The sequence below is a fragment of the Phaeoacremonium minimum genome (genome assembly GCF_000392275.1).
Source record: "Phaeoacremonium minimum UCRPA7 unplaced genomic scaffold PA7_03_scaffold_264, whole genome shotgun sequence".
Lineage (NCBI taxonomy): Eukaryota > Fungi > Ascomycota > Sordariomycetes > Togniniales > Togniniaceae > Phaeoacremonium > Phaeoacremonium minimum.
The window spans coordinates 23,127-35,468 of NW_006921169.1; the positions used below are offsets into that span (position 1 = coordinate 23,127).

General features: G+C 50.3%; 1 protein-coding gene across 1 annotated transcript; it reads left to right on the plus strand.

Moving 5' to 3' along the window:
• Positions 1–9,987: 9,987 nt before the first annotated feature.
• On the plus strand, positions 9,988–11,019 carry UCRPA7_3195 (putative peptidase tripeptidyl-peptidase protein; the record flags this gene model as incomplete). Its single annotated transcript, XM_007915759.1, has 4 exons — positions 9,988–10,009; positions 10,074–10,152; positions 10,215–10,875; positions 10,942–11,019. The coding sequence occupies 4 exons, from the start codon at positions 9,988–9,990 to the stop codon at positions 11,017–11,019; spliced, it is 840 nt and encodes a 279-aa protein (XP_007913950.1).
• Between the last annotated feature and the right edge of the window lie 1,323 nt (positions 11,020–12,342).

Below are 12,342 nucleotides of genomic sequence, written 5' to 3' on the forward strand. Positions count from 1 at the left end.
GGGTGTTATGTGATATCTTGAGAGGGTGTTGGTCAGCAGTAGGCACTGCTGCCCTGTTTCACCATCCTAAAATATATCGCCGAAGATAAGGAAGCCCTGGCGTCTCTAGCTCTTGTGAATAGCGACTGCCGGCAGTTATCTCGTTCATACCAATTCAGCACCGTCTGCCTCGACTATCATCCTAACGCCGCGGACCTCCTGATCCGTCTCGCCGAAGAAGGGCATGAACGAGATACCAACCATGGTGCAACCCTAGCGCCTTCCATCGGTGCTTGTATTCGGCGGATCCGGGTCAAGACCAATACGTATTGGGTTGAGAAACTCTCCGATCTAAGGCTTTGCCGTCGGGACTTCAAAGCACTGCCAGCAGAGGAAAAGAATAAGAGACTAGCAGATGCAAACCAGCTCTATTTCGACGTGTATATTCCTCACATTGGACTCGTTTTGCGCAAGAGCCTGCCCCACCTGGACTATCTGGTTTGGGAGGACCCGGTCCTTCTTGAGAGGCCGTTCTTCAACTCTTTGGTCCATTCTTCGATTAAGCACCTGAGACTATCCAAAGTCCGCGTTATGGAGGACTTCGAGGTTGAATCTCCTTCTTCTGGCGCGTGGCCACTGCGATCTCTAGACATTGATATGGGTCTGGAGCAGAGCGGTCTAGGGAAATGCCAGACTTTCGACCATGATGTTTTCGGCCAACCTTTCCAGGGGCAAGATCTACCCGATGCTCGGCCCCCCTCGCAGGGCGGGGGAGTTGAGTTCTTTCGCTTATCCACCAGCATTCTCCGGCTGTGTGCCCCGACGCTGGAGGCGTTGAAATGGCGGCTCTCCCATGATACGTTGGAGCCAATACCTTTTAATCCCGGCCTGGTAGACTTTCATCGCCTTCGAGTATTGGAACTCGGATCGAATATGAAATTCGAGAAGAATCTGGCGAAGACTCTTATACGGAGCCGTCTTTCCGAGTTGACGATCAACACGCAGACAGATCCAGTGATACAGAAATGTCTTGATGAGATTGGATGTATGCAGTCGCTCAAGATGTTCGTCTGGAACTCTTGGAAGCTCCAAGAGACGCAATCACTCGATTTCCTTCACCACAATACGCAGTTAAAAAAGCTTGCCATACCACTTCCCGCGTCTCCTGGGTTTCTAGACAAGAGAGTTGTCCCACTACTCGCCTCGTCCTTCGGCTGTCTCAAGTCACTGTGTCTCTACTGGGCGGATACATCGATACCCGAATCGTCCATCAAAGCCGTGAGTGAGATAGCATCGCTTGAACAGCTCGAGCTCGGCGCGATGAATACCGCCAACCTCGACTACTGGCCGATCAGCCACGTTCTTATGCGCGCCCACCTATGCCGACTGCGCAATCTGAGGAAACTTGCCTACTCCAATGATACTTATACACCCCTACACCCTGACCTCACAGCGGAAGAATACTACGCGATAAGAAGGCCTCACAGTAGCGACTACGAAGCGGCTCAGCTACGGCTCGACCTGGATGGCGGCACTCTTGGACCGATCATAAAGTCGGTACCGGATCATGCTATTTGGGAGCTAAGTCACCGCAATCGAATGTTGGCGGAGGCAGAGAAATACGCGGCGATCATGCCAAACCTTGAATGGGTATATTTCGGCCAGCTCCCAATGGGTTTCACGTTGCAAGCCGGTAGGGTACGGGCAGTTCCTCTGTGGCCCAAAAGGGACGACTGCGTTACAGTTCTGTCTGAAATGTTCATTAATCATAAATCCGTATAATCAGTGCGCAAATCATTGTGTTGTGCCGCTCATGGGTGTGTTAGATGCATGCTCAACGTGCCACTAGCAGGTAAGCGCCATTTCGCCATCACGCGTCACACGCTATTGCGCAGACTGACTGATAGCCCATCTCAGGAACGCTCTACACTCTCCAGCTCAGGCCCTAAGATCGTGACAAGAGATATATGGATAATTCCTCGTGAACCATAGATAGAATTTGAACTAATTTTCTAATGTGACTTATGTTGGTAGTTTCTTTTGGTCGTATCATGATCATGCGAGCAATACGACTCGGCTACTTGAAGTGGGACTCACCCATAAGGAGAGCTATCGATATTTAGCTCGTTGTTGGTAAGCAGACCAAAAGGTGTAAGGCCTGAGGGTGACATAGTCACTTTATCGTGCTGCACCCTCTGTGAGTGCCGAGTCGCTAATTAACCCGCCTCAAACGAGTCTTTTTGGCCGCACTCGATGGTCGACTATATCTATGAGCCTTTTAAATACCTTCTAGAACGTTCTAGCTGAGCTTTCTCTAAGCTTGTACGAATGGTGTTCTTCGTCGTACAACAGATAAAGCAAAATGCGAGCCGTGGGTTGGAGAACCTCAGTGAGATAGTAGAAGACTAGCTACACTATGTATTCAGACGAAGGAATGAATTTAGCGGAGATTCTGAACCGCCTATGAGCACCAAATGAAGTTAAAGAGCTAGGCATGGCCTAGAACTATGTAGATTATCATGGGGAGCAACAGTGAGCAATGGAAATAACAACGAGCAAAGGAAAGCAAATTATACACGGTATCCGCATCTCACGATAACGTGTCACCACGACCTAAACTCTATGTTTCACCAGGCAATCAACTTGCACTAATCCATGTGCTAGCGCATTCGTCCCGCTGACAACATCGATACAGGTATGCCATGAGATCCAAAACACAGAGACAGAACTTCCCGGCTAGCCGACAAGCGGAAATCCGAAATAGGGGGCGATGCTCAGAGTGGGTTTCTTATTAACCGCCCACACCAAGCCGGCGCGAAAACTGAACGACCAGTACACGACGTCGCACCAGGCTTTCCCGACATTTGACGAGTCAGGCCTTCTGCATACCATTTCGTTCAATGTTGACGCAACACTAGATATATAGGATGTCTGTTTTCATCTGTCCCTTCAATTAAGCCTACCTGTTCCTGTTCCCTAGTCTTTCCCTTGTCCGCCATAGCGCCCACGGAATTAGAGATATTGGTTGATGGTTGTCGGCTTTGAGCCTTCCAGGAGATGGGCCTCTCCACTTGCCGTTCTCGCGGTCTCGAGGGAGTCATAGAAAGACAAACCAAGCCACTGCCACCGCTGGGCGGGAGCGCGGATTGCAACCCTGCACCGGCATCCGCGTCTTGCCCCTATTCCTGTGCTGCACAGCAATAGCACTGACTCCAGGTCCACTACTCATCTGTGTCGGCAGCCGGCCGCTCCTCGGTTGTTGAATCAATCGTGAAGCCCGCCGGCGGTCCTGTGGCCGGGTTAGACGGCAGGAGTGTCTGACCTTGAACTTGCTGATCGTTCTCCGAGTAGTGATGCTCGAGAAAGGCGGGCCAGTCGATAATATGTTGAGACACATGATCGTCTAAATCGACCAAGTTCTGCTGCTGGGGAGGCGGAGGATAGTGGCTCGATGGGGTTCCATGCGAAACACTGGGTCCGTGGGTGCCGAAGCTCGACGTGATTCCGAAGCGCTTTCTTCGCCGCTCAACATAGTCCTCTTCTATCCTGATCAGCTGATTTAGCGTCCGCGGGGGAGTTCCGGTGCAGGGTTCTATATGGTAGATCACCCACCTCAATCCGCTGCTATTACTGTTATCTATAGCCTTTCGGCCATTGTAACTATCCAGGTGATAGCTGAGATGATGGGACTGTCTTGGATTTGAATCATTTGATGCACTGTTGAAAGGGGTTCCGAGACAATGCGATATTCACCCGTAACGAATGCTTTAACATCAACTGCCTCCTGGGCTCTAAGCCTTTGACGTTATTCCACAAGCTAGACCGAGAATGAGGTGCCTTTATAGACTATTGCTTCCCCAAAGATAGCCTTGCGTCTTGTGTGGCTGATTCACGCAATTGCCCTCTTCGTGTAGAGTCTATGGAAAGTGCATAGTATTGGATTTGGCCATAATCGTGCACTGTTGAATCAATTTGCTATTTCAGGGTCTACCATTGTTCTTCTCTTACTATATAACCCACTGTATTTGCCTGAAAAGAATCCCTCAGTTTACTTTAACAAATGCATTAACCATCCAGATTTAGGTTCGTTGGCCGATATTCAATCGCCTCAACACGTATATCGTTCATTACGAAGAGCGTCGACGCTATCCTGAATCGTGCTTGGATTGTCATGCTGCCGAAGCCACGTCAACACCCTCTTCTGTCACTCAAGTTTTCGGATGAGGTGCTTGGGGCGCGTCGAACGTGACAGAACGATCCGCTTATTCGGAAGTCCTCCCCTTTGAGCTTCAACAAGAGCCCCCCACACACTCAGTAGAAAAAGCAAGATTTCTATACGATAGTAATGGCCAAGTCTGTATCTGTTACAGGTTCTACCATACAACTCTATCGGAAGACCATGGGATCTGTTGATCGGCCAGCCGAAATCCAATTCCTATATGGGCAGAAGTAGTTAGGTCGTGCCAATATTGCTCCACGATGCATATAAATCTTATACATACCTCGATAGTTGCGACGCGCTTCTGCAACAGCATTGCGAGCACTGGCGATAGCAGCCTCCCCTGAAGCGATGTGTGTACTGATGCCCGATAGCCTATAGGCATCACGATACATCTTCATGAACAGTCTTCCTGGCCAATCATACGAAGTGCCCCCGCTCGGCCCCTCTCTTGGACAGACTTCACGTCTTCCTCTCAGGTGAATCAATCATCAATCTGGCATCCACATCTCCTGTCGAATGCCTTTGCCCTTTGCCCTCCCTTCCAATAACGATATTTATTTATTACACAAACAATATCGTAGATGGATCGTCTCATCGCAAAGCTCAAGAGATACAGTGTATCTGCGAAGCATTCAAAAGCAATGTCGGGCACCACAGCGACGGATGTAGAACCAGCCCCCTTTATGTCCGAATCTGATCTCCGGCCTGTGCAGGTGAAGAAGCATGGACTTGATAGCCTACCGCCCGAAATCCGGCGTCATATCCTGTCCACCTTGGATGTTTCGCAGTTGAAGGCACTGGTGTGCGCCGCTGCAAATTTCCACCAGCAATACATTTTCGACCGCAAGTACCTACTCTGTACATGCCTCGAGCGGACGTTGGACAGCGTGACTGTGGACGCTTATGCCGTTCATCTATCCATGGCCCAGAGAGAAGACCCGAAACAGGACATCACGGACTTCCTCAAGACTTATGAGGAGGACACTTCGCGGCGACGATTATCACTAGTCGATAAGCTTACTCAGGAGGAAGCTATAAGCATGACTAGCTTCTACTTTCGATACGTAGAACCTCTCGCTGAAACCTATACTCGCTGGATGCTAGCCAGTCTCGATGAAGCCAGGGAAACAGAAGATATTCCTCACAGCCACCAGCAAATCGATACACCGACCAGCACAGAGACGATGCGAGTGACACGGGCCATATATCGCTTCCAGCTACTTTGTAACCTTGCTGGTCCTTGTGAAAACACTCTCTTGTCGGCTCGAGATCATCTGAATGACGTAGTGGAGACCCTTCTGGACATATTGGAACCATGGGAGGTTGAGGAGCTCTTTTCGTTCTACCAATTTGCTGAGGGCGTGTACGACAAAATATTCAAGGACATCGGGTGGGATTTGCATCCAGATAACCCAAAGTTCAACGACCAGGGAAGGCCTCCTACTCCAGATGGAGCATTTGATCTGGATGGCTTTAGTAAGTCCAGCATCACCACGACCAACATCTCTGTGTCAGGCAGCCTTTACGCTTAACGTTGCTAACATCGTATGCAGACCGTGGAGTATATCTAGAAGGCACAACGTTACAAGGACTTCCTCTCCTTCGTACCGTGCTGTCCTCCAAGATCAAGGATCGCGCACATCTCGTCTCCACGATGCAACAGCATATTACAACCTCGTATATCCCATTCAATGCACTCGAAGGCGTGCTTGGTGAAACACAACAGGCCTTGCGGCGCCAAAGCCACGCATCGAAGCATGAACAAATGCAGAACGCTCCATTTCCATTCCGAGGAGACGGCGAGCCTGACGCTCCATCACTCGCTTGGACCATGATCTGGGGTGGTACGTACAGTGACCTGTACGGTTGGTACATCTCGGATGACTTGCGGCGATGGGGCTACGTCTTTTGGGATGGGGAAACATTAGAGCGAACCGGGGGAGCAAAGGTGCTCATGCGCCAATGGAAGGAGTACTGGGATGATGATCCTAGAGATAGCTTGCCATAGAAGGCTTAGTTTACCACTCAACGCGGACATCGGAGGAAGCCTTCGAAGGAGGATGGACAGCTGACACTTGAAACAGTTTACGGATGGCCCCAATGGTGCCAGAGGCTCACATTTCCACGCCGGGCCCTCGGCAGCATGTTTTCCCGCCTCGGTCATGTTGGCCGCGACCTTCGACGAGGACATCTGTGAGGAAGTTGGAAGAGCGATTGCTCAGGAGGCGATGACCAAGGGCGCCTCCGTCGTGGTAAGTCGTTTCCGTCCGAGCGGCGACTTCAAAGTCCTGCGGTTGACAATACGTACGTGCTTCAGGCTTGGACCAACGGTGTGCCTCCATAGATCTCCTCTGGGCGGGAGAAACTTCGAATCGTTTTCGGAGGATCCATTGCTCACCGGACGACTGGCAGCGAGGTACGTCGCTGGAATGCAGGGTGAGTCGGTTGGCGCTACGCTCAAGCATTACGTCGCCAATGAGCAAGAAACACGTCGGTTCACGATGAATATCAGCGTCAGCGAGAGGCCGTTGAGAGAACTGTATCTGAAAGCCTTCGAAATTGCTGTGAAATCTGCCCATCCTTGGGCTGTGATGTCAAGCTATAGTCTTGTGAACGGAATTCATATGGACTCTCATGAGGATCTCCTTCAGACTGTATTGAGGGATGAGTGGAAGTGGAATGGCGCAGTAGTGAGTGATTGGGGAGGCACCAATTCGTGCGCACCTTCTATCAAGGCAGGCTTAGATTTGGAGATGCCTGGACCCGCAGAACAGCGTCGACTTAGTAGTGTGAAGGCCAGTATTGAGTCTGGGGAGTTGAAAGAGGAAGCAGTGGATAGCCGCGTCAGGAACCTCTTGACACTACTAGAGAGAGTCGACAAGTTCGGCTCTAGGAGATCCACTCCTGAAGAACAAGAGATCGATCTCCCTAAGCACCGCACTTTGATAAGAAAGGTTGCCGCAGAAGGCATCGTCCTGCTCAGGAATGAAGGGAACATCCTACCTCTAGCAAAGGACAAGTTGAAATCAATCGCCGTATTGGGTCTTGCGAAAGAATGCCTGGCACACGGAGGAGGCTCGGCCAAAGTCAATTGCCATTATAAGATCACGCCCTGGGAGGCGTTGAAGACACATCTTAGAGAGGATTTCGATCTACGCTTTGAACCAGGTACGTGGCTGACCCGACTCTTGACTTCTACCTATTGACAAGACTTTGAAGGCGCACACATCTTTCGCAATCTCCCAGATTGGGTCGATGATTTGAGTCTCACTGAAGGGAGACCCGGCGTCGAGGTTGCGACTTACGCAAGCGCCAATATGTTACTCAGCCCAATAGAAATATCGAGCTCGGCGAAGCTTGGATTCTCTGGCCGTGGATGCGCAGCAGCTAAACTCCGAGCAGCGTACGTCCCTGCTCACAGCGGTCGTCACTATCTAAGCTTGGGCGGTTTGGGCAGGTCGACGCTGCGAATCAACGATAAACTTGTCCTCGACACGAGGGTCGATTGTCAAGACAGCATGGCCTTCGTTCTTGGGGGTGCCGTGGATGAAAACTGTCAATATCATTTCAAAGCTGGTGTCTCCTACGATATCCAGGTCGAATCTTACGCGCCAAAAGACGACGATCCTCACCGCCTATCGCTTCTGAAGAATCTTGTCTCAGTGCGAGCAGGCTTCATGGAGCAGCAAGAGTACGAAAAAGACTTGATCTCGCCGGCGGTCGCAGTAGCGAAAGATGCAGACGTGGCAATCGTGTTTGTAGGTAATACTCCCGTCTGGGAGACCGAAGGGCAGGACCGGGAGACCATGAGTTTACCAGCACATGGGTCACAGGACCGTCTTATTGAAGCTATTTGTTCGGTCAACAGCAATGTTGTAGTAGTCAATTCAACTGGCAGTCCAATCAGTATGCCCTGGCTAGAAAAGACGCTCGCTGTTGTCCAGGCCTGGTTTGGCGGTCAAGAAGCGGGAAATTCGATTGTGGACATCCTCTTTGGCCTGAGTAATCCGAGTGGCAAGCTACCAGTGTCTTTTCCAAGGACTATCGAGGACACACCATGCTACAAGAATTTCCCTGGAAACGTCGATAATGTTCAGGTCTCTTACGAAGAAGGCGTATATGTTGGATATCGTCACTACGATAAACATCCCAGCAAGGTGCTCTTCCCCTTTGGATTCGGTCTCTCATATACTACGTTCAAGATCTCAAGTATGTGGCTTTCAAGGTCGAATGTCGGCAGGGGGGACCGTCTCGATGTTAAAGCTACGGTGGAGAACACAGGCAAAGTCGTCGGCTCGGAAGTCGTCCAAGTGTATCTTTCGAGTCCGGGGAAGTCAATTGACGTACCGCTGAAGCAGTTAGCTGGTTTCAAGAGGATCGAGGTGTCACCTGGCAGCAGTCAAGAGATTGTCATCTCGATCAAGGTTGAGGACACTGCCTACTGGGACGAAACTTCGCATGTGTGGGCCGTTGAAGAGGGAGAATATAGAGTGCAAGTGGGGAACTCGACTCAGAACATTGCCTGCGAGGCTATGTTTACGGTTGACTCGAGCTTTACGTTCGAACCTTGACCGTAGCCAAGTCGCACATCTGAGCTCGTGTACCTAATTTATTCGAATTTTCATGTGAATTAAACACAACGCAATAGAATCCCAGGACTTGAACCTGTCACGCGATACTCAGACACTTCCTCATTGCCTGCAGTCATCACCGATATAACTTCCATCTTTGTCACACGACAGAATGGAAGGAATGTCGTTTTGGCAGGGAGTGGCCGGGCTCCTATTGAGAAGGTCCAGGCTGCTCTTCCAGCTCTAGGACAGCTATGGGTAGTACAGAGAGTCAGGTCAATGCATTTTCCACTAAATTTGAGGCTCAGCTCTTTGAGGCGGATTTGAGCTTATTCTGTCACCGATTCCTTCACTGTTGTTAATTATGTCATTCTTCTCATACACTTCGGTCTTCTATAAGTACTGGCTCATTCTAGATCGCCATGACTTCCATTTCTCTTGCCCGCAAGAGAGTACACTTGCAGCGACACACCCTGCTTTCCCCTTACCATGACGTCCTTCCGAGAGCTCGTACTAGGCCTTTGTTTCCTCGGTGCTGCTTGCGCCAACAACACTTCCCAGCCCACAATACAATGGGGTACTTGCGCTGAGGACCTCGGTAGTGCCTTGCCAGTCGACTGTGGTCGTTTATTTGTTCCACTCGATTATAATCAACAAAATTCCGACGTCACTCTCAGCCTCGAGCTGTTAAGAGTTCCGGCACCTGTACAACCCGCAAAAGGCAGCATTCTTCACAACTTTGGGGGTCCAGGGGAGCCTGGTCGGGCGAAGTTAGTCTCTCAAGCCCCGCTGCTGCAAATGTAAGAATTTCGAATCTTGTCGAACAAGTATGCACAGTCTAATGGGGCCAATCTCAGCTTATCTGGAGGAGAATACAACCTCATCGCCTTTGATCCACGGTACGACGAATAACAATATAGAAACGAGAGAGTCACAACTAATTACAAGACAGGGGTGTTGGCAGCACGATACCATTCACATGCTACGATACGGAGTCCGATATTCAGAAGTTTATGCAAGCCCAGACATTTCCCAACGACGCGGATGAGGTGGTTCTCGGGAGACTCTGGTCACGAGCTACCGTGGACTCCAACGCTTGCGCTCGCAAACAAAATGAGACTGGGGCTTTTGTTAGCACAGCTTTCGTGGCAAGAGACCTCATGAATGTTGCGGAGGCTTTGGGCGAAGACGGAATGTTGAGATACTGGGGTCAGCATGATATTCAGCTCGGAAACGGGTTTGTCTTTGGCTAACGACCAGCACAGGATTCTCTTATGGCACGACATTAGGTGCAACATTAGTCTCCATGTTCCCTGACAAGGTCGATAAAGTAGTCCTGGACGGCGTGCAGAACCCGCATGAGTACTACAACGCATATGCGTACGTCATTGATGACCCACTTGCGACCAGTTTGATGCTTACATACAATTCCACGTTTATAGTGATTTTGAAGAGTGGACACAGTCAGATGAAGTCTTCTCTGGTATTTTCAAGGGCTGCGCCGCTAACCCCGAAGTCTGCCCTCTGGCTCGCGATAACGCTACAGCGGAGGAGCTGGAGGAATCTGTCTGGGACCTCTTCGACAAGGTCAGGACCCATCCTATTCCTGTCGGGAACTGGCTCATCGACGAGACTGTCTTGCACAATATGGTGGCTCAGAGTTTCTATTCGGCATCCGCTTGGCCCAACCTGACCACCGCACTCTACATGCTGCTTTCTGGCGAAATAGATGAACAGTCCATCATAGACTTTAGTGGGGTTGAGTCTCTCGAGGCACAGGGAACATTAAGCATGTCTACAATAGGTATTCATTGCTTGGACCGAGCGGCGAGAGCCAAGACGTGGGACGAATTTTTGCCTGCTGCACACCTTATTATGAACACAAGCAAGGCTATGGGAGGTGCCGCAATGAGTCTTAGCATGGCATGTGCTCAGTGGGACATCGATCCAACCGAACGTTACCAAGGCGATTTCCAAGTCCGTACAAAGAATCCGATCCTCGTAATGGGAAACTCTTATGACGCTCATACGCCCATCCGTTCCGCGCACAATGTCAGCTCGGGCTTGGAGGGCAGTGTTGTACTGGAGGTCGATGGATACCGCGTAAGTTTTCCCCCTCGGCTTTTCTTTGCATGTCATTCTACCGAAATCTGACCCCTTGGATCATAGCTTACTGGTGTTATCAACCCTTCGGCGTGTACTTTTCGAGGCTCTTTCAAACTACTGGTTGAATGGTACCCTACCTGAGCCGGGGACTGTTTGCAAGGTGGACGCCCCGCTCTTCTCCAACATTACCTGGGACGACGTTATTGAGAAGATTACTGGAAAGAGTGCCACTTGAGCGACGAGTTTGGATGGCTAACCCACAGGTTCCGGGATCGTGCTCATCCACTGGACACAGGTCAATCATTGGTCTTATACCGCTAGAGCCGTATGTACTGTTTCTGAAATGTTGACTTGGGAAAACTCGATGCTCGCTTGCTAGATAGGGTAGCCGAGAAGTCATACGATTAATCTATCAACTTATTACCGCGTACTTAGCGAGCTGGCCCGGAGTGGACAGGCCGACTTCCTTTTTTGTTCATGCAATGACCTCTACTGCATCTGGAATCTCTACAATTGGTGTAAGCGCCAGAATTCCCGAGATTTCTTCGACGATGGCTTTCCCTCCTGATGCAAGCCACCACATGGCCTTGTCCTGAGCAGCTCGATCTAGAAGCACACCGTAAAGCAGGAGGATGAATAGCGCCATGGGTTCCATGACTTTGACAGCTTGAAAGAAACTTTGATCCACTGCTGTAACAATCGAGAAGCAAGACCCCCTAACCCTGCCCCTGCTATCCTCCGCGAAACAATGTTTAATATGAGCAATGGCAATACGATAAGTCTCAACGTCACAGGCCAGTGGATTCGGCGGTCCGGCATGCGCCTTCATGCCAGGAACACGAAACTGACAGCTGACAGAAGTGAGCTTGTCAAGAATAGCCTGTGTTGGGCCATCAACAAGGTCCATCGCCGTGGGGTCAAACTCCTCCATCACGCGCTTAAAACAGTTGGGCAGCCATGGCGCAGTGCTGACGAGCAATACGTATGCGCCCACGATCATGTCGAACAAAGCATTGAGACGTGCAAAGGCGCTCGGTGGTCCCGATGGAACAGAGAAGTTGAAGATTGCTCCGATCACAGCAAAGTGGTACAGGAAAGGGAGATCCAAATGATTGGTTCCTGGAGAACCAGAAACGATGATTGTCGTAATATATCGAGGGGCAACTGGTGAATTACAACGGGAAATCCGGAGCAGGAAATTTGGCATTCACGAGACGTTGGAATACGACTCATTATCGTGGTTGTGACCGGCCTCAGCAGGGACTTTACCGAGGGGCACGATTCCTTGCCAGTGATTTGGATCTGATGAGGGGGGTCGCGCCATTCGAAGGGTTCTATTTGAAATATTCTACTCTACAACATAAACCTTCATTTTAATTACTCAATCTTGATGGTATGATAGTGTGTGAGCATTGGCGCATCTCCACGGATTGATTGACCTGGACATTGAAACAGGGCAGCAGT